At 44.4% G+C, this 26,114-nt stretch overlaps 1 protein-coding gene across 3 annotated transcripts in view; it reads right to left on the bottom strand.

The window, feature by feature from the left end:
* The window catches only part of arb2a (ARB2 cotranscriptional regulator A), a 201,415-nt gene that overhangs the window by 150,073 nt on the left and 25,228 nt on the right, over positions 1–26,114 (bottom strand). For all 3 annotated transcript variants that reach the window (XM_015972423.3, XM_015972424.3, XM_054731701.2), the window contains exons 5-6: positions 9,328–9,393; positions 7,915–8,106 (exon numbers count right to left, since the gene is read on the bottom strand). In XM_015972423.3, the coding sequence (XP_015827909.1) occupies positions 7,915–8,106; positions 9,328–9,393 (258 nt within the window). The remainder of the gene's footprint in view (positions 1–7,914; positions 8,107–9,327; positions 9,394–26,114) is intronic.

The raw sequence follows: 26,114 nt of genomic DNA, 5'->3' as shown, positions 1-26,114 counted from the left end.
TCAGCTACAGAGGTTTCAATGGTAATGACTTACTTTATTTTACTAGCAAAGAAACAGGAAGCATGCATGTGACTTTTATTTTGAAAGTTTCCGGATGCTTTCCTCTGCTTTTGTGTTTGACATTCTGTCTGGCTCAATCGGAAATGCAGAGCTTGATGCATTCTGGAAGCAAGGAGAGTAAAAAAAATTGACTTGAAAGCATAAATTTAGCAAAGTGACATGTCCCGATGCTTCTGGTACACTTCTGGAATATGCCCAAAACGTGACGCACCCATCCATTTTAACGACAGCCAATTGCTACTATGCTTCACGGATGTCACGTGACACCTATGCGTCCCGTGGAAAGCCCCCGTAACAGAAGATTTTGTCAAATTACTAAAAATAAATTTAATTGAACAGTGAAAACATAAACACTCCTAAAGTCAACACAATTCCGTATTTGAGGGTATGATGGTACTATACTAGAGTGTATTGTGACTTTCAATACCAAGTGTGAAAATAATTTACATTTTTTGTGTTTTTGTGTCTAAACAATGAACTTCCTCTAAACTCTCATTGTGCTGCCATTCTTGCTGATTCACTACTTTTCCCTGTGACACCTGCTGTTATTGCAGGAAATGTGGAGCATATTAGTGTAAACAACAACTCCACCATGTTGAATGGGTGACCAGTTAAATTACTTAACCACGAGGAAAGAGGCTTTTTAATAGTAACCTGATACAAGACTGTTAATAACGACAGAAGGATAACATCCATGCTTTTCGTTCTTTTTTAAACACAGAAAAATTCAACATATTCTACCGGCAGATAAAGGAAGAACCACAGTAGTTATGGACAGAGAAAAATATAAACAACAGATGAAACAGATGCTAGAGGACAAAAATACATATGAAATACTTAAAAAAGATCCAACAGAAAACATTAAGAAAAACATGAAAAAATTACTGAAGCCACTGCATGAAAAAGGCAAAATAACAGAAAAAATGTACAAACACTGGATTCCTACAGCAAACATAACACCAAGAATATATGGAACGCCAAAAATACATAAACAAAACACCCCACTTAGACCAATAGTTGACAGCATAGGTACACCAACATACAACATGGCAAAAGATATCAGCAGAATCATCAGCCCGTTATTAGGAAATACAGACCAACACTGCAAAAATAGTATAGAATTGGCAAAAGAACTAAAGGAAATTACAATAGAAGACAACAACATACTCATCTCACATGACGTCACATCTCTGTTCACAAAAACACCAACCCAAAAAACCATAGACATAGTAGTTAACAGAATCAGACAGGACAAGACTTTACACTAAAGAACAAACCTCACAGCAGATGACATAGCACAACTGATAGGACTGGTAGCTAACTCCACTTACTTCACATACGATAACACAATATACAAACAACTGGAAGGCTTCGCCATGGGTAACCCATTATCAGCCACCCTGTGCGAGTTTTTCATGGAAGACCTGGAACAAAAAGCCATAGCCACCGCCACCCCAAACTGCAAAATAAAACTATGGAAACGCTACGTAGATGACATACTGGAAATCATACCAAAAGGTCAAACAGAAACACTAACACAACACTTAAACAACATTGATGACACGGGCAACATAAAATTCACTTATGAGTTAGAAACAGAAGGCAGCATAGCATTTATGGACATGAAAATCACCAGGCAGACCGACGGGACCCTAAACATAAACACATACAGGAAACCAACACACACAGACCAATATCTATTATGGACATCAGAACACCCCACCACACACAAAATGTCAGTAATCAGAACATTATATCACCGAGCAAACATGATAACAGAAGAGAGAGACCGTAAACAAGAGGACAAACTCATACAACACGCTTTAAAGACCTGCGCATACCCGACATGGGCAATAAACAAAGGAAAACAACAAACAAAAACAGAAAGCAAAGAACAACCCAAAAAAAGAACCAGAAACCCAGAAAGACAAGAACCAAAACCAGTGATAACCCTACCATACATCAGAGGCATAACGGAAAAAATAAGAGCAACAATGAAAAAACACAACATAAACACACCAACAAAGCCATACACAACAGTTAGAAACAGACTAGTACACCCAAAAGACAAAATATCAGCTGGACAAAAATGTGGAGTCATCTACGAAATCCCATGCAAAATATGCAATAAAACATACATAGGAGAAACCGGACGCCAACTCAATACACGGACAATAGAACACAGAAAGGAGTGCGAGAAAGAGGCAAATCGTAAACACACAAGAGCAGCAAAAGAAGAAGCAGAAAGTACAATAAAAAAGTCAGCCGTAACAGATCATTGCTTAAGAGAAAACCATATAATGGACTGGGACAACACACGGATCATAACCACTGAACAACAAAAATACAAAAGATGGATCAAGGAAGCAATCGAGATAAGGAGACGTGGATGTGGGACCATGAACAGGGACGACGGAGTTTACACGCTGGACCACGCATGGGACTGCATCGTCGGAGAGGGGAGAGCGGGCAGTAGAGGGCGACAACGTCCTCTGCTGCCCGCAGATAAACGGAGAAGGAAGTGACGCGCCACTATCAGCGTCAGCCTGAAGAAGCCGGCAGCCGTCGGCGAAACTGTAGCTACAAACAGGTAAACAAAACTGTTTCTGTGTTTAAAAAAGAACGAAAGCATGGATTTAGAAAGACACAGCAAGAACACACCTAATATGTTCAGAAGGCTAACATTAAGTCACTCAAGTCCATCAACATCCATCACAACATTTGTTATCCTCAAAACTGATCGTACTGCGGCTGTCAGAGACTAAGAAGATGAAAGTTGGAGGCTGATGGTGGAGATGACAGAATAAACAGTAAAGAATTGTACATGACTGGTTATTGTAGAGTGTGTGGTCCAAGAAGGTGATGTTTATTATAACACTACAAGCACACATTCAGATCAGATTGTGAAGTAAAAGTAAAAACATGCTGGTAAGCGGGATAAATGGCATGTTGCTTCTTTGGCGTTTTTAGCCGCCTTCTGTTTGAGAACTTATTATTTTAAATATTTGTTCATATACGACAAAATAATACATTTATGTTTCATCTAACTATTATATCATTTAACCACAGAAATGTGGTTAAATTATATAATAAAACTTAAAATGCCTTGAAATGCATGAAGTAATGAGACAAAATCATCTATTTTCTATCAGAAGCTAACCCAGGAAGTAGGTGTAGGAGACTATTTTCAAGTTCAGCCTGCGTTAAAACCTCAGAGTGACCAGTTATAATCAGAAATAACAACAGAAAAGTGTTTTCAGTGAAGCACATATTTGAACAATATTTATTTTTGTTATTTTCCTTTGATTACATTTGTATGTTGACCATTTATGCAGCCTGTCTCCTTCTTGTAGGTAAGTAAAGTTTTATCAGGTACAGTCAATACTTCAGAATATACAGTACTGCTGCAACGATTTGACTAACTATAAAAACACTTGCAAAGTCCATAATTCATGACTAAAAGCAGGAAGGAGTTGCAGAAAAATAAATGTCCCATTACTTGTCCTCATTAAAGTGGCTAATTTATAAGACTGAAAGAGAAAGAAAACACAGCATTAGATGCAGCAGCTTTGTCTTGTGCACATGGTCTTCAGAAGACATCAAGACAAATTTCACAGCATGACATAATAAACCAGGAACGTGTCTGGGACAGTTGTAACTGTGTGTGGCTGTTGTTCCCAGCTCACAGACAGACTACAAGGCATGTGTGTGTGTGTGCTGTATGCCTGGATGATGATTTGTCAGGGTGCAAGAACATGATTTCTTGTTTACAGTGATGAATGGGCAACACACACACACACACACACACACGTTATGTTCTCTATATCTGAGCTGTCACTTCACCTCTGCTCAGCACAAGTCTTTCTCTTCTAGCTGTAGGAACAAGCAGAGTGCACGAAGCAGTTTGAATCACCCCTGCAAGAACAAATGGACAGATGTGCAACCTTAACCTCTCACATTGCTGAGCACAGCATGAGGGAGCTTTACACAGCAGGTAAGGTCTTTATGGTATTCAGGTGGATGAAACGAATGAATGAGGGAGAGAAGCGGCGAACAGCCCCCCCCCCCCCCCCCCCCTCCCCCAAAAAAAGTAAATTTGATCAGCAGCCCTATTAAATTACACAGATAGTCATGGCTGTGCTGACAAATGAGCACAAAGATGAGGATGAAAATAATAAGACAGGCTGATCTACCGTTTGCTTGCTGACACAGACGTGTGCACCTTTGCAGGAGATCATATAACTTGAAAAGAAAAAAATAGTAATCTCTATTTCATATGACATTATCTCCTTCTGTGTTGCAGTTCAATCAGCCGTGAACACACACGGTGACACAGGAGTCATGCATCATGAGAATACACAAATGTTTTCTTGTGTGACAACGATCACATTGATGAATATGCTTCATTTCACTAACTCTACAATAAAAGCTTCAGTTGTGGGATGAGAAAAGTATAGTTAAAGAACTATTTGAGTGTGCCAGTTTAGGTTTGCACCTGTGAATGCTCAGCTCTTGGGTTTCGCCCCTGGGAATGCGAGATGCTGTGGAGTGTTGAAATTGCTCATCATCGTGTTATTTCTCTCACGACCTCGGGGCAAACTTTTCTTTCCACCACGCACTTGTCTAAATTGTAGGGTGCAGCTAAACTCAGTTAAGCTGACAGTTTATGAAGAGTCAAAGGTAATAAAGCACTTGCAACAAAAACTACTCACAAATCAAACAACAAGGCAAATATATGAAAAGCAAAATCTCTTCAAAGAACACAGAGTTTTGAGTGTTTGTGTTTTTGTTGCACTTATGATGACATGTTAGCAAAATAATCATTAGACAAACCACATGATTTCCAAAGATGGACAGAAATGCGAACACAGGAAGTTGAAGAAATTGTTCAGGGGAAACGATGCAGTTTTGGCTTGCTTTAAGCACCCCCCTAGAGTCCATTATGAATTCACTGTTGTAAAAGCAGAAATGAAACTTATCTTCTTGCTGTGATTTCATCTTTTTAACAACTTCATCTAACAGCTGAAACGTCTCCCCAGCCTTCATTGGTGTCTACAGGAGCGGTTCATCACTAAATCAAATGAATCTGCTGTGTTTATGATCTAAAACATACTGGAAGCAGACTCCAGCACTGGCATGTCAGCTCCACATTACTAAAGTGGGACATAACCAGGTGTGCACATAAGTGGTCCGCAGGTGCGCATGCGCTGTCAAAATAAACAATGCGCACCTGAAAAAAAGCTGCAGCACGCATTTGCGCACCTAAGACTTTGTGGAGGAAGGAAGACATTTCTGGAGCATTTTAAAGATGTCTAAAAAGCAAGCTCCATTAAGTAATTATTTTGGTGTTCCTCCGCCTCCAAAAGAACGTCAGACTGAGTCGGAACCGCAAAAGAAAAGAGTATTTGCGGAGAAGTGGCTGCAGGAGGTCAGCTGGCTTCAAACAAACAATGAACGCACAGAGATGCGGTGCAGATTATGCCATGAAAATCCCACCTTGGCAGACAAAAACAGCGCCTTCTACATAGGCACTAAAAACTTCAATCATCCAGCGTTTGATAAACATACTAACAGCAGAGAACATCAGAAAGTTGCTCGGGAAGTCAATAATGAAGCTGAACGCAGTCAGGACCATGCTGAGGATGATGAGAGTCTGTAGAAATAAAAACGGCATTTATGCCATTTAAAACACTTCAGTGCTCTGAAATAGTAATTTTGTTAAGTGCTTTAAAATTTTTTATTTGATTTTTGTTATCACAAAAGCAGCTGTTTACACACTGTGTTTTACATTCAGACAATTCAGTCATGTTATTTGAAAATTAGAAGGTTTAAGTTAAGCTGGCACTATGTACCTGTTGTACTTATTGTTTTCAGACAAAATTAAAATTTGTTCCATCATCAACGCGTTACTCAGTTTTGTTCCTATTGTGAGTTGGGTTAAGAATTAAGTGCATTAAAAAATGTGAGGACCAAGCAGCAACCATAGGTTCTCCCCTGAGTACCAACCCAAAAATATTATGTGCACTCCTGGACATAACAGACTACGGCCTGCCAACTCTGAAGTTGCAAGTGCACTATTCTGACCACAAGGGGTGGTAGGGTCTGAGTAAAGGGTCATTTTAGCACATAATGGCTCAAGAAAATCATTTTAAATTATGAACAATTTGCATAGTATGCCTTTAATAAGCAATCAAATCAACAACATGTTAAAAAGACCTTATTTTAGCTCCTGCAGTGTGTGATGTGATGGGCGGGCGAGAGGGACAGCTTAATGAGAGCTGAGGCAAAGAGGTCCTCTGCAAGCAAATCACATATTTAACAATACACATCAAGTTGATTGCAGAGCAAACAACAAACTATTTAATTCCCATCAGATAGGAATTTAGCAATACTCAGCATCACGCTCAGCTAACTCTTCCAAACCAACACATCAGCAGAGGCAAGAAGTGAGTGTGTTAAAGACTTAACGGTTCGTCCTGAATGGGATGTTGGTTTAAAAACAGGGAATCTGCAGGTTTAAGGGAGCCAAATTTAAGACTTTTTAAGACCTTTTTTAAGGCCACCTTGACCAAATTTAAGCTATTTTTTAAATCAAATTTAAGATATAATTTCCAGCTATTACCTGGAACCGGTGCTAACCACGTCACGAACGTGGGATTAACCATCCAGTTACCATTAAACTTGCACTTCCCCATGGCACAAGCTCCCACTAGCTTAACCAGCTAATGTGCTCATCTAAAAATAGCCCCCTCTCACAACCAACTGAACGTGTATGGGTCCGATTTTGTGAATATCACACACAAAAAATGCTGAACACTAACTAGAATTTCACGAAAATTTTATAGAAATGAAATAATTTTGTTTATTGGGTCTTTGGTAATGTAAGACCTTTGGAAAATGTATTGAAGGATTATTTGTCATTTTTAAGGATGTTTAAGGCCTTAAATTTGGAAAAGCAAATTTAAGACTTTTTAAGGACCCGTGGATAAGTTATGAAGCAACACCTGTTTAGGCAAAGATATGCCACAAATTAATATTATATTCAGGCCTAGTCCACACGTAGCCGGGGTTTTTTGAAAACGAGTATCCGCCCCTCCAAAAACTTGCATCCACACCACCGCGTTTTAAAAACAAACTCTGTCCACACATACCCGGATAAATACGTTGTTAAGGACATGCCAGACCTGTAGGTGGCAGTACTTCCCCCGTTCTTAACCTCGTCCTTCGTCTGTGGTCTTCCGCAAGGAGCAGTAATTCTGCTTGCAAAAACAAACAAGCAAAAAGCGCTTGGACAATTGATGGATCGGGTAGTGACAGAGCTCAGCTCTGAAGGCTTCCATGATGCCGGCTAGTGTAAACACAGGTCGCACACGTGATGTCAGCATTTTTTTGTCGCGGAAAGTGACGTTGCGGACCTTAAAACTCCGGTTTTGTCCGTCCACACGCAGACACCCAAAACGGAGAAAACGCAGATCTTCACTTTGGCCGAAGTTTTTAAAAAGATCCGTTTTCGTGTGAAAAAACTCCATTTTCGTGTGGATGACAGGCCAAAACGTAGAAAAATATCTACGTTTTGGCAGATCCCCGGCTACGTGTGGACAGGGCCTCAGTCACAGCTAAACCAGGTAGCTGCAGCTGAAAGCTGTAACATTCAATTAAATTATTTGAACCTGAAATCCAATTTAGATGATAAAATGTGTTAAATCATAAAACACAGAGTTCAAAAAATGTAAAATAAATAAAAAAGATAAAGCAGAATGCAGTGAGAGACAAAACTGATTTGATTAGAGCCTACAAGTGTGTTACCGATTAGAAAACGTGTTCACCCTAAAACCAGACCAGTAGAGCCCCTACCTCCATGGCTCTTCTAATGAAGGGGATCTGGGTCCCTGAGTTCAGGTCCTGGTTGATGATCAGTCTCCGGGCCCACTGGCCGGCCCGCACCACACCACTCCCCTGGATCAGCACCAGCAGTTTGGAAGGGTTTGACAAGGCGTCTGGGCTCAGGTAGATAAAACTGGTGGGTTCATCTCCTTCAGCATCCACCTGAACATCAGACAGAAGGAGTTGTGAAGGATTACATTCTGCAGGGCGGGCTCGATGAATCACTACTTCAAAGATAAATAAAAAGAAAATGATCTTTGTTTTCTTATATGCAAAGTAACACTGATTGTGAATACGTGAGTGTTTGCGGGTGTGCCCCTGCTCCTCACACGTCCCGTGCTTCTTTCCATCCCTCTCAAGTATGCCTAGAAGAATCTCTAAGGAGACACTGTCCATAAAAGCCATGGGTGGCAGCTGCAAGAACTTAATCCAAACAGACAAAGAGGGCCAAGTGAGGGGGAAAATCTTACCCTTTATTCTCCCGTGCTCCTTCATTCCCTCTCCTTACTCTTGGCCGTGGTTAATCTTCTTAAAATCTGCGGTCACAAGTTCAATGCCACGCAGGTGGACAGACCCACCACTAACCCGCTAAATGACACACACACTCTCTCTCCATATACGTGCAGGCGGGTGGGCAGCATAAGAGAGCAATTTTCCAGAGGAATAATGACATAAATAGGCCAAGCAGATAAACCAGGAAATGTGTATAGGGGTTAATGAAAGACGTTGACTCTGGCTAGGTGATTTATGGACACCGTTAGAGCTAGAGCCGACTACTGCGTGCTCCTAAACACCGGCGCTGCTTAACATTGCTATAAACTTGGTCTGAAAAATGATCCTTGCTTTTATAAACAGATACAAAAAGAGCAGGGATGGAGTGGTAAAAAAAAAGGGGGGGACGACCACAAACAAGCTTCCAACAACAAATAAAAAGGGATCAAGACTGCGCTGAGCCTGGATGAGCCGGGCAAAGAATAACTACACAAAGGCAAAGTATAAAGTCACCCTCAGTGCAACTGAATGAAAAACAGATTAAGCGTCAGCATGCTGTGCCTCTTTGAAATGACACATCACAATACAGTTTAATTTGTTGAGGAGACACTTTTGCACAAAGGGTGTGTGCAGACGAAAGGATGCGAGGAAGACAGGAAAACTGACTGAGGGGGACAGAAAAATAAAGACTGATAACAAATCGGGGAGAGCTGACTTCCTACCATCCGCTTTGGATCCCGTTATTTATTCATTTTTATTTCTAAAAAGGACACCTAATTTGATAATCGCACTCTGACGCCTGAGCATTTAGGTCCATTTTCATATTTAATAACCCCCTTTAATCTTCAAGGGCATGAATCAAATATGCCTCTTCTTGCGGCGGGTACTTACTGGCAGGATTGCTTTAGTCATGTTACACTCCTTCTCCAACAGCTCGTAAACATACTCGGTGATAATCTGTGGGAAAAAATGAAAGATTACAAGTTGTTGGGTGGAATGGATCTTTATTCTCTTGTTGCTGTTGATCTACTCCATCTAGCAAAAAACAAACAGACTGTGTGAACAAGCAACAGCATCCGGATTCGTGCTTACAAGTGGAAACAAAAACAAAAAAAAAAAACAACACTAAACCCACATTTGCCCTCTAGTGCTTGTGTTTGTGCACGAGAGCAACTTGAAAGAGTCGGGTTGATGCTGTGTGTGTGTGTGTGTGTGCGTGCGTGCGTGTGTGTGTCACAGTACAGTCGGAGTGTTGTAAGTGCCAGGAGAGGAAATCTCCTGTACATGCGAAGGGCTGATGTAAGTTATGTTTATCCCTGCAGCCACAGCATTAAAGAACCTTGTATACAAAGCCATTCCTACCTCAGGTCAAGCCTTTCATGGTTCAGTGACATTAACAACGTTCGTTTCCCTTTTCCTTGTTTTTCGTTCCTCTTTCCTTCTCTTTTCACCCTGCGTTCCTGCTCAGCTGAGGCACTTTGTGGAACAGATTTTAATTCTTGATCAGATGCGAGAGCGACAGACAACTCGAATCTCACGTACAGATGACAGCAAGGGCAACCGATAGCGGCATTCCGTGGCACCGCTATTGATGATGTTTCCCCACGGTAAGACAAGCCACACGTCCCGTCCATGTCACAACAATATTGTGTTGGGTGGATGCACCATGGAGGAAGCTGAGCAGCATGCTGTCATGCTGGGATGTGAAGTCTTACTTCCATACGCTTTTGAAGCATCAGCCTTACTAAATCAGGAAACCAAAGGCCAGCGGTGGCGCCTCAGTTACAAAGCGTGTCGGAGCTCCAGTCATGCTGAAATGACTGACTCCAAACACAAACAAGGATCAACCAGAGACTGCCATGTCTCCCAGTGCAGGGGATGATACTAGGATGCCAGTAGCGTGTGGAAAATGGGGAGAACTGTACTCCGACTTAACAGAAAGATTATAAATGAAATTGAATTGACTGGAAATCAAAACAGTGTGAAAAAAAATAGAAAGTGAAATGTTTAGATAGTAACTCGGCTGTTTCAGAATATGCGATTTTCTAAGTATGGCTTTCCAAGCAAACATTTACATGCTATTAATCTGTTATAAAACCAGTCAGGAGTACGTTGTCTCAGCGTGAGAACCGGTCTTTAGAGTCAGGTTTTCTTTTTCTTTTTTTTACCTTGCACATGTTTTGGAGTGAGGGTGTAAATACAACAGATCACAATCCCTTTATCTATACATTGAAATGTCAACCATGAGATAATTAAATTAAGTATATCGGAAATGCTAAGTCCAAATGTTAATCAAGTACTGAAACAAAGGGGCGTTTGATTCAAAATCAAACATGAACTCTTCTGATAATCACAACAGATTAATGCCACAATCTTTATGCCTCAAATGAACTCAATACTAACTTGATTTACCGCCTAAAGAGCAACACGCTGAAACAAGATTGGGTGTGAGACAAATATTAGCCTTATGAGGGCCAATCAAAGGCCAGCAGACAGACCGGATCAGATGATCGATGCTACCATTTGACCCCGTGTCTGCGTGGGTTGGAAGTGAGGGGTCGAGGAGTTAAAACAACACCAAGCCCCCCCCCCCCCGTCAAACCACCGCCAGCTAATTCCCCGAAAATGTCAGCTGGTCTGATGAAAACTAAAATGATTTTTGGCCTCAGTATGCTCGTGTCTAATGACATCTATAAGCTTCACGGGAAATTTCATTTGCGCTACGTTATTTGTTCTGTGCCTCAGGTGGCTCAAGAACCATCTGATAGAATAAGAAAAGAGACTGATGAGAAATAAGAGACGAGAACCAGGGATTAAAAAATGCAAGACATTTGTTTTATGCATACATTCTCACTGATACAAGAGTACCGTAATTATAAAAACAGATCTCATATCCAGTCTTGTTCACAGGCTTTTAGATCGTCTCGTCTAACCTTGGTTCAATCCAACAGCATCTAACAAGGCTTTTACTATTTCTTTAGTGGCACACACACGCACACATGCACGCACGCACGCACACACGCACACACGCACACACACACACACACACACACACACACACACACATGCATACACACACACACAGGCAAACTCCCTCTGTCTCAGCCTCTAAGGGTCATGTCTCAGCAGCTGATCAGTACAATAAAAATGGCCTCTTTGTCACCTAATTACCAGTGTGTTATTAGTGCTTTAATGAAATGCCTGCAGGAAGCAGAGTTGCATTGTCGGCATCAGGCTGTAGGACAAGCACAAGAAGCAGATCTGGCAAATAATATAAGGAGAGACAAAGAGAAGGAAGGACAAGTGGGTTAGCTGAATTTAAGCCATTAGGCATCGGCAATTGATCAGTGTTTCCTTTATTTTCTTTAACGATAGTGTCATGAGTAAATGTGTGGGGTCTATTAGAAAAATGTAATGTAACGTCCAGAAAAGGTCATTTTTCACCTACATATTGACCTACATGCCACCGGTCATCTGCAGACATAATTCCATTCTCTAAGTGGATTTTAAATTCTATCTACCTACAAGCCAGAAGATTCTGCAGTGTGTGTTGACATTTCAGGGGTGACAAGATGTCAGGCTATGTTCCCAAACAAAGCTTTCTTTTGATAAGACTGCAGGATTGCACACTCTCATGAAAGATGAACTTTTACCACTCATAAGTTAAATATTCATTAAATGAATATATGGTTGAACGAACAAATGTTATATGAATAACACTATTAATGTTTGATTCATCTGTGCCTAATTCAATAAGGTTGAAATGAATATTGTCCTGCAATTATCCATTTGTCTGATAATCAGCGTACGCGACTTGACAAGCTAATCCGCCACACACTCATATACATGACGAGATGACAAAGTTAAAGTAATTTCATGCACGTAGATAAGTTCTTACCCACAAATCAGAGAACCTTCTATCTGAAAGAAGGCGTGATGTTCTGCAGGTTGTTTGTTAACACCTCTTAACGTGGCATGTCCCGATTGGCCAGGTAATCATGAAATGGGAATATTAAAACAGAAACTTGCGGAGTGATCCAGATAGTTTTTGAGCAGAACTCCGGACTGGCCACCGGGGGAAAACTCTAACCACCGAATTGCTTGACAAGCTGTCAAAACCTACATGCTACAGCTGTTCTAGATGCAAACGATTTCATCTATCTGTTGTGACTCGGGAGACATCCTAGGACTGAAGCCTGGTTTATGCTTCTCCGTCAGCTCCGCAAGGGACAGACAGGCACGGCTTGACGGAAGCGTTTTGCTCTTTTACTTCTCCGTCTCCTGGAGAGTGTTGCAAAACAATTGTCCGGCAGGACAACAGAGGGCGTAGCGCTGTTCTGTGGTATCCTGTAATGCAGGGGTGTCAAACTCAAACTCACAGGGGGCCGAAATGAAACTCTGGGACGGAGTCGAGGGCCAAACTTAATATTTTTTGAAAAAGTGACGGCAAATTTGCACATTTTCTTTATCAACATATATGCAATTTTGAACCTTTAAATTTGGAAACAAACTTATTTCTGCATTAACGCTGAATGTGGAATAACCAAATTACACACGAGCAAGTCAGTTTTAAATAAAAGGCATCAGTGGTATTCATTACTTGTGTTATAATCAGCATTTTTAAAATCTATTCAGGATTTATGTTTTCTTGATTATTCATTTTTCTTATTTTTTATTCTCCTTTTTTTCTCCTGTAATAAGTGTCATCGCTACTGTGACGTCTAGCTTTCCCCACTGAGGAACAATAAAGGGATTTTCTATTCTATTCATCTATCTGCAGCCTTTCCACTTCCTGTTTACTGTAGGTTAAATCTTTTCTCACGGGCCAACAACAAAATAAAAATATCATTTTATCTTAAATGAAAATGCAACATCTCACCTGTTAACTTTCATGTTTTGGAGCAGAAAAAGAGCAGAAATCCAACATATTTAAAGCTCAGTTTGCTCCACTGGTTTACTGTGATGCTCACCTGTTCCAGCCAGATACCTGCATCATGGGGTTGATCTGAGCTGAGGAGGAGACTCCTGTTGTTTTGTTCATCTTCATCATAATAATGACAACATTAGATGACAACAGGTGCTCACATAGGTTTGTGCTGATGAACATGTCTGAGCAGCTTGACCACAATGTTGTGTGTCGGGGAGGAAACACAACGACAGCAACCACAGAGTCGTGCTGGTTTGAGCGTGTCGCTGCTCGCTGGAGTTATATCGGCTCTGTCTGGACGTTAGTTGGAAAACTTTCTCTTTCAGTCGTGAACACATTACTGAGCGGCTAGAATCTCCGTTTCTGGGCTTCAACGTCAGAAAACAGCTGAGTGAACTCGGCGCTGAGTGAGAGGAGCGTAGTTTGTCCGAGACAGCGGAGCTGCAGACACCCAACTACCCCTGACTGCCTCGGGCTGGAAAAAAACACAAAGGAGGGGGCGCGGCGCCTCCGCGCTGACGCCGCAAAGCATCATGGGAGTTGAAGTCTTTGCGGTAAAATCGGCCAGCGGGCCAGTTTTAATATATTTTTGATATTTATCTCGCGGGCCACATAAAAATGCTCCGCGGGCCGCATCTGGCCCGCGGGCCTTGACTCTGACATATGTGCTGTAATGTATCGGTCCAAGATCGTGTGTTTATATTGTGTTTTTTGTGTACATAAGAGACTTTTAACACGGACATTTTTGTCTCTCATTCTCCCACCTCTTCATGCGCTCCCCACCTCTAAACCCACGTTTCCTGTCATTTCCGTCCCCAAATAAAACGCTTGCTGCGCATCTTTTCACTCCTCCAGTCACGGGAGAATGAAACGTTCATATTTTTAGAGTTTTTTCGCGAGGTATTCTTCAAGCTTCTCCGTGTCTGCCGCTAGTTATCCTCGGCTCTCTTTGCAACGGCGGCGCTGTAAACAACAGCAGCGTCCTGACCAATCACAAGCTTGCGTAATGCGTTTCATTCGACGGATGTTTAAAAAAGTGGGCTCGACTCCGTACGTACTTGCGTGCCTGCCGGAGCCCTACGCAAGGACGGATAATGGCGTTGCGTGTCTCCGCACTGACACAGACGGAGAAGCATAAATCAGGCTTGACTTGGTCGCATCGAGGTTTTCCTACGAGCCACGTGCATTTGGGGTCACTGACTCCTTGACATATCGGATCCAAATGGGGTCTGCAGGAGCGGGTACGTAGGCATGACATGGATTGCGTCTGATGCCGCTGGGCTGCATGGTGGCACAGTTGTTAGCAATGTTGCCTCGCACCACGAAGGTTGCAGGTTCAAAACTCGGCTGCGGCCTTTCTGCGTGGAGTTGCATGTTCTCCCATCGCATGTGTGGGTTTCCTCCGGGTACTCCGGTTTCCCCCACAGACCACAACATGCCCTATAGGTTATAAATTGTAAGTCGCTTTAGATAAAAGCGTCTGCCAAATAAATAAACATAAACATAAACATATAAACCATCACTTATAGTTAATGCAGACCAAATTCTTTTCACACCCAGAACTCAGTTTCTTCTAGATACAAGGTTCTGATAAACACACACCATTCAATCATCATACATCACATTCCATCCACTTATATTCATCCATCACATTCGTCTTATTTATAACTTGTCTTGTTTTTAATTTGTTTAGAAGATAAATTCTTACTTTTTATAAACCTGACTTTGTCTGAATTGATACGAAGTGTGTTTGATCACTGAAAAAGCAAAGAATCCTAATTTTTCTGATTAAACATTCAAAGACCAATCAGAGTGATACTCTATATTTATATAGAACATCACATCTTATTGGTCATAAGTAGAGGTAATATATTAACCCCTTCTACAGTAAGAATGAAGTTAGTTTACTTTGCTGAGAAGTCAGAAATTACTACTATAAAAAAGAGGAAGGGGAGAGTCTGATACTGACGTTTTGCAGCTGTGTCCACTCTGTCTGCAGCTTGTTTGTGGAGAGGAAACATTGTGGTGATGAACCAAAAAAAGGGGGGATCAAGGCGGAAGGAAGGGACTTAGATTGAGGCTCAGTGGGAGGAAAGGAACAAGACAAGAAAGAAGAGATGGCAAAGTAATCCCAGCAGACAGAGTCTTGTGCCAGCTCCCACTGTGATGAGCAGCACAGAGGTTAGACTGATGGGACGGTGGATCCAAGCAGGAATAAAGAGCGGTACAGTGTGCAGCCTTGATAAGATGCCTTTATATGGATGGGATGGGATTCCACTACCCACAAACCTCCATAATAGTCCCTCCATCACTTCCATCAGGTCAAGGTCTTAACGAAGAACACCGTGGCTTCTACTTGCTACATTCTGAAGGAAGACCTCCCACATACTGTGTCTAAGAGTTGGCCTGAGTTTGTTGCTGTGTGCGTGTGTGCGTGCACGTGTGTGTGTGTGTGTGTGTGTGTGTGTGTGTGTGTGTGTGTGTGTGTGTGTGTGTGTGTGTGTCAGTGCATTGAGTATTTCCTGCATGTCTGTGTGTTCCCTCACTGATTACAACAGTCATGCCTGGTTTGACTGACCACACCTGAGGCAATAAGGAGATGATCCTTCCCAGACCCACACAAAGCAAACGTGAAAAGGATGAAAGCCAAGAAAGCAAAAAAAGGTCAAATCAAGAGTCAAAAAGGGAAAGATGATGAGACACATGAAAGAGGGTAAAGCAAACAGAAAGGGATGAGTCAGAAGACAAAAGGAAGACAACAACTTAACAGACTTGCTATAGATGCTTATACTTTTGACTTTTAGTCCCATTAAATAACTTAACACTGGGAGATTTTACTAGGTACACAAGTACACTAAATACAGCAAGACATACTGTATACACACACACTGGAATAGAGGAATCTTGTAGAGGCGCGCACACACACACCTCTTGTCTCTCTAGTCCAGAGCTCTCTCCAAAAGCCACTTACCCATAGACACCAGAGAAAACAAGAAGAGGCATCAAAGTTGTTTATATAATGAAACTGAAAGAGCTGCTCTGTGCCGTATCACTGACTGCACCCAGGAAAGCATTCCTGCTTCTCCAGAGAACAGAGGAGAGCAGGAGAATGGGGGAAAAAAAGAAGAAAATCCCCCCCGAACAATGCAGCACAAAAAAGAGCAGCAACAACAGCAAAGCACACTCAGAAAAAGAAAGAGACTCCCCAAAAAAATAAAAATAAAACACGAGAGCGCATGAGGCAACAGAAAGGTTGTTTATTTTAAGTCAGCCTTGTGTACCAACAGAAAACGTATTAAAATAGGCCCCATTGTTGTGAATTTGTGATCTGTCAGTCGGCGTGAGAAACAAAGAGAGAGAGAGAGACACTGCCATAATTCCCATGAGGGCTCTGTCATTCTTCTGTCAGAGGAGAGATGACTCTCCAGGGGAAGAGAAAGTTCTCACACACAGACTGACTGACAGACTGTTTACATGCAGCGTGGATACGCCTGAGTCTCTCTCCCTGCCTGGACTCTGCTCTACTCATCCTAACAGCACCGTAACGACCTCCTCAGGTGTTGACTAAGAAGATGGCAGAGGGCTAATTCAAAGTAACATCTTGTATGCGACCATGGGTGTCGGCTGTAGTGACAGATGTTTTCGCTGTTACCAGTACACCCCCTCTCTCCCACATCTCTTGTCCAATTCCCTTTTCTTTCATCAACTGAAATCCAGCTCCAACTCCCTGCAACCATTTACAGTTGAATGTTGCCTGCTTCCTCCTCCCTGCTCCGAGCAAAAGGAGCAGCGGTTAGAGAATGGAGACGTGATGGCAGTCTCTGACTCAGGGCAGACAGCTGTCATTTATGGTTTCTCTTTAGAGGGATCCCATTAGCTTCCAAGCAAAATGGTCCGCAACCGTTATGGGACCTCCTGGTGCTTTAAGTACAGTACTGAGGCCACTCATCCGGCTTACTACCACAAGCTGGATGCAGCAGCTCATAAAAGGCTTCTAAACAATTTATGATAACACCTTGCTCAGAATGCAGTCAGTTCTTAGGTTCTGGGTGTCGTTTATTACATCATTTTGTATTGTTCAAGATTTAACTAGCAACAAAAAAAACACATTAAAGTAGAACCTTTGAAAATATTAAAGTACAGAAAATATTAAAGTTACTTAAAGTTACTTATTAAAAAAGTAACTTCCACATTTACCTTCAAATTCTCTAAACGTTTCATTTACGCCCCTCATATATTTCAGACTGCATTACCAGAAAACCGAACATTGGACCTTTCTACCACTCTTTGAGCAGACCAAGACCACAGAGCTAGATTGCATATACACAAGGATTATTACCATGCTAATAGGCTGTTTATAAAGTGTGTAACAAAGTTGTGCAAATTCACAAAGAATGGTCTAAATCGAATGGATCACAAAATGTATTTTTACCTTTAATCTCTGGAAATATCCATCAAAATGTTGTTGAAAATGAATAAAAGGACATCCAGCCGTTGAAAAATATTGGTGGTTTTGTAACATATAACCATAAAAACTGGGTCTAAAGTACATAGGGTGTGGGTCCAGCATATTTGGAGGACGCCATATTAAACGCAGTCCTGTACCTGTAGATGATGTCACGTTAGATGGTTGGCTGGACGTACGACTTACAGAAGTTACATTACCACCTTTGGAAACATTTACAGTAGGTAGTAAAAAACATCTACTTAAATAACAAAACTGCTAAACTCTTTCCAAAAACTATTTGAAAGAACAGAATCGAAAAGAGAAGCTAAATATTTTTGGCTGAATGAGTGGCTGTCATGCCATGGGCTCTCCTGAGTATTGTTCAGCGATAGGCAGGGAGGTCATGAGATTGTGGCAGGCTTCGTGGGATGGTGGGGTTTTGGGTAGGGGATTTTATGAGTTACATCATTTGGTGGGTGGCTGTGGGTCGGTCCTTGATCTTCGGAGGAGAGACGCGGTGATCCTCACTCGGATGAGGTTGGGACATAGTGGTCTTCGAAGCGGGCTGTTTTTGGTGGGGAAACACGTGGACGGGAGGTGTGACTGTGGGGAGCCTGAGTCTGTGTGCCATGTTCTTCTGCATTGTAGATGGTATGGTCGTGAGAGGGAGGCGTATTTTCGGAGGTTGAGGGCTGCGGGTCTGTCAGTGTTTTTCTCTGTGGATCTTGTTGGGTGTGGAGGACCGGCGTAGGGTGTGTGCCCTGATGTGGTTTCTGCATGTGACGGGGGTTTATGAGAGGCTGTGACACACTCTGGTGGTGTGTTTGGGTGGCTGTGGCAGCAATATGCCTCATGGGCGTCTAGCCTGCCTCCCTCACTGAAGAAGAAGCAAAGACTCTTCTTCCCACATCGTGCTGCTTGATTAACTCACCTGTGTTCTGGAGATGCTTTTGTTTGAAGGTTTGGGTGGAGGGAGACTGTGGATAAGGTAAGCTGGGGGATCCCTGTACATCAGGGAATTCAACAGGGGATTCTGTTTCTGTTGTTCGCAGCCCGGGAGGCAGTTCGAGAGTCTTTAGGCTATAGTCCAGCCGAACTAGTGTTTGGACATGAGGTGAGAGGACCTTTGACCATTCTTAAAGAGACATTGGTCCAGCCCTCAGAAACTCTTAAAAGTATTCCTGAGTATGTGATTAAGATGAAGCAACGACTCCAGTCTGCATCTATTCTGGCTCAAGAGTCTCTAACCTCCAATCAAAGTGACATGAAAAAACGCTATGACCAAAAAGTTGTGCTGCGTAAGTTTTGCCCAGGAGACGACGTACATGTGTTATTACCAATACCTGGTTCCTCCTTACAGACAAAATTTTCTGGTCCATATGTGGTTGAGCAGAAGCTTAGTGAGACTATGTTGTCAAAACTCCTGATCGCCATCGTAGGACTAGAATGTGCCATGTTAATATGATGAGGGGTTATCACTCAAGGGACAGTGGATGTCCAGCCACCCAGGGTGGGAATGAGGCTATTTCCCCTGTGGTCTGTGTGATGTCTAATTCAACTGTTGAGGATGGTGGGGATGATCAAACCTTGCGGATGGAGGCCCCCCTTGGGGCAAATCTCAGCAATAGTAAGATTTAGTCTGACTTGTCCCTCTATTTATCATATCTAACAGACGATCATGCTGCTGATGTGCAGAAGCTCATCTTGGACTTCCGAGTCTGTTTGGGGACGTCCCTACCCAAACTAAGGAGATCTCCCACGATATTCTTCTAACACAACCCGCACCTATTAAACAGCGTACATATCGGGTTAATCCAGTGAAGAGGGAAGCAATCAAAAAGGAAGTAGAATATCTGGGTTAGCAATGGGCTGGCTGTTCCCAGTTCAAGCTCATGAAGTTCTCCTTACTTGTTGGATGTTAAGGCAGATGGAAGTCCGAGGTTCTGTACTGATTTTCGTAAGGTAAATGCTGTTACAGTTCCTGATGCCTATCCATTGCCGCTCATTGACGATTGCATTGATGAAATCGGTCCAGCTAAGTTTGTCAATAAGCTGGATATGTTAAAGGGGTACTGGCAAATTCCTTTAACTCCTCAAGCTTCGGAGATCTCTGCTTTTGTGACACCGGATGGCTTTCTTCAGTATACAGTGATGCCATTTGGTCTGTGTAATGTGCCGACTACTTTCCAGAGACTGGTAAATAAGGTACCTGGAGGAGTACCGAATTGTCGAGTTTACCTAGACGAATAGTGGCTTATTCCATTGAGTGGAGTGACCACTTGGCTACATCAAGGGAGGTGTTTAAACGCCCGTCCTTGGCTTCTTTGATGCTTAAGTTAGCAAAATGTAAGTTTGGAAAAGGGACCATCACTTATCTTGGTCAGCAGGTGGGTGGTGGTAGAGTCTGTCCTGTGGATGCAAAGACCCAATCCATTGCTAACTTTCCCACTCTTGCTACCCGAAGGGAGTTGCGTTGTTTCTTAGGAATGGCAGGTTTTTAACATCGGTTCTGTAAGAAATTCTTGATGGTGGCTGCCCCATTAACTGCCCTGACCAGCCCTTAAAAGTTGTTTGTGTGGTCTGAAGAATGTCAGCATGCCTTTGATAATCTGAAAGGGCTGCTTTCTTGCGCTCCAGTTCTTGCTGCCCCCAACTTTAAACAGCCGTTTAAACTGGATATTGATGCCAGTGCGGTAGGGGTGGGTGCTGTTATCCTACATGAAGATGAAGATGGTACAGACCATCCTGTGAGCTATTTCTCAAGGAAGTTCAGTGTAATCCATGGTTAATTTGACCATTTTATTTCCCTTTTTATAGTTGCTCTGGGTAGTTTTTCCCCAGTTATTTTTACTCCTGGTTTCATGTCTGGAAAACTTTCATGACTTTGTGAACTCACGAGATTTCCAGGAAATCTCATGAGAGTTCAGGGAGTATAAAAGGGTGGAGGACCCAAATGGTTGTAATGCCTATGTGAACAAAGAAGCTCACAGTTGCTGCAGGTATTTGTCTTGGTTTTCATATTTAGTATTTGAATGTCATTCTCTTCCCTTGATGCCATCTCATATGCTGAAATGTTTTGCAGCTTGTGGATGTGCTTTGGACAGAATCATGATTTGTATGTGATTGTAACCTGGGAACTGGTGAGTAGCTATTCAGCTGTTAGCCACAAGCTAAAGCTAGCTAACAAATAGTGCTGTTGGTTGACTACTTTTTTCTGGTTGAATTGTTTAAATAAGAGCTCTTGCTTCATTTTTCTTTTTTTCTCATTTCTCTTATTACTTTTGGTTGTGGATTGTTTTGCCTGGCCAGTTAAGGAAAGCAAAGTTAATCAGGTACATGTGGATTTGTTCAAATTTGATTAGAATGTATTTGACTGCGTAGATTTCTGTGTGGAAAGGTTAAAGGGTACCATGAATGTTAATATGTGGTTCTGTTTACGCAGGCCAGGTCTTTTGGCTGCGATCATCGATTAGACGACCCGATGCTGTTCCTTTTCCACTTGATGGTGAGCTACCACTAGGCCGAGCCCAGGCCTAGAGAACCTAATCATCTCCTGCTGGTGTGGTAGGAGCTGCTACAAGCTGTTGGTACAAGCAAACCACTTTGGAGACTTCACACAGAACCGGTTTGATCCTTTGGACTTCTTCATATCTAATGGACTCAGTAACGGACAATGTTGCTAGCTCATCTGGAATAACCTTCTTGGACAGATAGGAGTACAAGCTTAAGACTCTGTGTTTCAACTAACTTATTGAACTTTGAAAGTGCACTGCTGTAAATATTGTAAATAACAAAGAAAACTACTACAACACATTTGGTTGCACAGCAAGTCTTGCTCTCTTGGGTGTTTTAAGCACAACTGAATGTAAATCCTCCCTGAGTGAATTTAGTCTTCTGATCATTCTAGTCCTTAACTAAATTACAATAAGTTTCAATTAGACAATTTATATACTCACATAAGTATATGTTACATCAGCCCACATCAGAGCAAATACTCTACCATAGAGAAGGAAGCACTTGCTCTTCTCTTAGACAGGCTAGAGTCGTGGTGGCAGGCAGAGTTCTTGGTGATGTTCAGGCATGGAAACGAGGTGAAGGGACTGTGATCAGGCTGGAAGGAAGGCTGGAAGATTTACTGGCAAAAGCGTTCAATTATCCTGCACCGGTTGGAGAGGAGGTTGGGTGTTATATAGCAGGAGAGGCAGGTGTGTGGCATGAGCTGATGATAGGGTGCAGGTGATGATAATTAGGTGGCTGAGGGCTTGATTGGGGAGGCAACTGAGGCAGAGGAGGGCGCTGAATTGAGTGGAGGTGCTGAAGGCGCTGGCTTGAGCGGAGGTGCTGAACGCGCCAACCTGGCTGGAGGCGCCAAGTTGGCTGGAGGCAGGACCGCCGGAACCAGAATCCCTGGAGGCGGGTGCGCTGACTTGGCTGATGGCACCGACTTGGCTGGAGGCGGGACCTCCGGAACCAGAATCTCTGGAAGCGGGTCGGCTGACTTGACTGGAGGTGCCGACTTGGCTGGAGGCGGGACCACCAGAACCCAAATCCCTGGAGACAGGTCCGCCGACTTGGCTAGAGGCGGGACTGCCGGAACCAGAATCCCTGGGGGCGGATCCGCCAACTTGGCTGGAGGCACCGACTTGGCTGGAGGGGCCGACGTGGCTGGAGGTGGGGCCGCCGGGACCAGAATCCGTGAAGGCGAGTCCGCCGACTTGGCTGGAGGTGCCAACGTGGCTGGAGGGGGGAACGCCGGAACAAGAGTCCCTGGGAGAGGGTTCGCCGACCAGACTGGATGCACCGACTTGGCTGGAGGCGGGACCGCTGGAACCAGAATCCCTGGATGCGGGTTCGCTGACTTGACTAGAGGCGCCGACTTGGCTGTAGGCGGGACTGCCGGAAACCGAATCCCTGGTGGTGGGTCCGCCGACTTGGCTGGAGGCGCCAACTTGGCTGGAGGTGGGACCACTGGAACCAGAATCCCTAGAGGCGGGTGTGCCGACTTGGCTGGAGGCAGAACTGCCAGAACCAGAATCCCTGGAGGCGGGACCGCTTACTTGGCTGTTGGCACCAAATTGGCTGGAGGCGCCGACTTGGCTGGAGGTGGGACCACCAGAACCAGAATCCCTGGAGGCGGGTTCGCCGACTTGGCTGGAGGCGCCGACTTGGCTGGAGGGGCCAACTTGGCTGGAGGCAGGACCGCCGGAACCAGAACCCCTGGAGTCTGGTCCGCCGACTTGGCTGGAGGTGCAGACTTGGCTGGAGGTGGGACAGTCAGAACCAGAATCCCTGGAGGCGGGTGCGCCGACTTGACTGGAGGCGCTGACTTGAGTGGAGGCGGAGCCACTGCAGGAGGAGGCGCCAACTTGAGTGGAGACGCAGACAGGAGTAGAGGTGCCGGAGGCGTAGATTCGAGGGGAGGCGGAGCAGCTGCAGGAGGCGCCGGACCTGTTGCTGACAACTTGACTTGAGGCGCCGGACCTGGCGCTGACGACGACTTGAGGCGCCGGACCTGGCACTGATGGCTTGACTTGAGGCACCGGACCTGGCACTGATGACTTGAGGCGTCGGACCTGGCGCTGATGACTTGACTTGAGGCAGAGCCGCTGCAGGTGGAGCCTCTTGGCCCGGCTGGGCTGGGGGCAGAGCTTCTTGGACGGGCGACGCCCCTTGGACAGGCGACGCCCCTTGGATTTGCGGAGCTCGGACCACTGCTGGAACTGGATGCAGTGCAGCCTCTGGGACCACCGCTGAAAGTGGATGCGGTGTGACCCCTGGGACCACAGCTGGACGTGGATGCGGTGCATCTTCTGGGACCACTGCTGGATGTAGATGTGGTGCAACCCCTGGGACCACCGCTGGACATGGATGCGGTGCGACTTCTGTGACCACCGCTGGACGTGGATGCGGTGCGGCCTCTGGGACCACCGCTGGACCTGGATGCGATGCGGCCTCTGGAACCACCGCTGGACCTGGCGTGGTGCTGGAGGGTTCTGGGGAAGGTGTCCATCTCTTACAGTAGGTCAGACCCTCTGCGGCGACGTCCTCACGTGCAGACCCATAAACACTCCGGACCCAAAGGTAATGATTACCAAGGGCTGGAACCGTTGTCAGCTCCGGATGGGTGGAAACAAGGGTATTTCACCCTTCAGTCAACTGCAGTCATTGGTGGGGCCATAATGGTCCGGTAAAGTTGACCCAGAGAGAGTCCTTGACCATCTGTATCATCAACCTAACTGCCTCCTCAGTTAGGGCCGGCTTAGGAGCATAACATGAGGTGTCGTCTAGGGAACCCGCTGACACCAGCACGGGAGAAGGACTAACATTTTTAGCAGCCCCTGAAGACTGTCGGGACCGCTGCTGACGTAGCATGGCAAGAGGGGCTTGAGGCTGGAGCGGCGTGATGAAAGGAGGGGCTTGAGGCTGGAGCGGCGTGATGACAGGAGGGGCTTGAGGCTGGAGCGGCGTGATGACAGGTAAAGCCTGTGACTGTGGGGGCGTGGCTGATAAACCTTGGAGGTGGGAAGGCAGCGAATTAACGGAGGGTCTCCGGGGCCGCCTCCAACACGTTGTTAGGAGCCCTCTGTGCAGAATTGCCGTAGCAGGTCTGGACGGAGGGTTGGAACCTCTGCGCAGCGATGGCTTGATTGCTAGGTGCGTTCCCTAGAAAGATGACTCCTGTTCCTTCTCCAGCTCCATGAACTCAAGGAGCGTGAGAAACTCACCAGCTGGATCCATGACAAGTCGGATAGTATTGTATGTTGGTTCAAGGCAGACCCAGGAGTACGTAGACCTTGGATTACAAGCCTGAGACGGAAGCTCAACTCCTGCTTTGCCAGTCCTGTGTCGGGTCCAAGTATGGCCAAATTATTCTGTAACGGGCGGAACTTGAGGACCCTTGAGGACACCAAACACAGTAAGACGTTAAGTCTTTATTAGCCAGAAGCTAATAGGAAGCGTTACCGGAGAAAACTCAGGTAAGGGCAGAGTCAAAGGCAGGTGTGGGTCGAAACCAGATGGGAACTAAGCAGGTACAGGGAGCAGGCTGGAGACGTGGTCGTGGACAGGCTAGTTTTGTGGTGGCAGGCAGAGTTCTTGGTGATGGTCAGGCGTGGAAACGAGGTCAAGGGACTGTGATCAGGCTGGAAGGAAGGCTGGAAGATTTACTGGCAAAAGTGCTCAATAATCTGGCACTGGTTGGAGAGCAGGCTGGGTGTTATATAGCAGAGGAAACAGGTGTGTGGCATGAGCTGATGACAGGGTGCAGGTGATGATAATTAAGTGGCTGAGGGCTTGATTGGGGAGGCAGCTGAGGCAGAGGAGGGTGGCAGCCTGAGAGTCATGACACTGAGAATGTTTTAGCTGACACACTATCGCGTGTGTTTTAGGCTTTGGTTACTGCATGATTTTTTTCCCCTCTTTGTCCAAAACACTTTGTTTGGACTTATAAGGGTGGGGGTGTTACATGCCAGCCAGGCAGGGTATGTGTTTCTCCCTTTGTTTTTCCTCTTTCTCTCCCCTCTCCTGTCCCTTTTTCACACAGGGTGCAGAGAGTAGGTGTGGAGGTCCTGGATTGGCTGATTACTTTCACCTTTGACCAATTGTGGAGCAGGGCAGAGGATAAAAGGCGGCTTCCCTGAAGAGCAGAGAGACTCTTCCTCCCACATGCTGCTGCTTGATTAACTCACCTGTGTTCCGGGGCTGCTTTTGTTTGAAGGTTTGGTGGAGGGAGACTGTGGACAAGGTAAGCTGGGGGATCCCTGTACATCTCATCACATAGTGGAAACTTGTTAAAAACACTAGGTAAGGAGGTAGGTGCCCCCCTGTAATGTTTTTGGATCCAACTATTTTGCAGAGGAGTTTAGCTGAGGCTTTTGTTTGATCCCTTTGTTTAGTTAGAAGGGTAGATAGGATTTATTTTGTTTTATTAATTTCATTCTTTTGGCACCACCTAACTGTCCCTGTCTCCCCCTCCTCCACAGTAGTACCTGCAGCATCCACATGAACAGAACAGCAATAAAAGCTGTGATAAACTGACATTTGTGTGTAGAGTGTCGTTTCTTACGGTTGTCCAGTTACTATCTTCTCTCCTTCCTGACCTTGAAGGACGGGTGGGGAGTGGGGTCTGTAACAATTACTTAGTGCATTAATAAAGATTTAAATAAAGTATTAACTGCTTGTACTTAACATTATGTAATGCATTACTAAGCGGACACCCACCAGCTCTTTTTGCTAACCTTAAGGACGATTAATAATTAACAATAAAGTTAAGACTGATAAAGGGGCTCTTTGTGTATTGTTTAA

The sequence above is a fragment of the Nothobranchius furzeri genome, chromosome 17 (assembly GCF_043380555.1).
Source record: "Nothobranchius furzeri strain GRZ-AD chromosome 17, NfurGRZ-RIMD1, whole genome shotgun sequence".
Classification (NCBI taxonomy): domain Eukaryota; kingdom Metazoa; phylum Chordata; class Actinopteri; order Cyprinodontiformes; family Nothobranchiidae; genus Nothobranchius; species Nothobranchius furzeri.
This window is presented reverse-complemented; position numbering and strand designations above follow the sequence as displayed.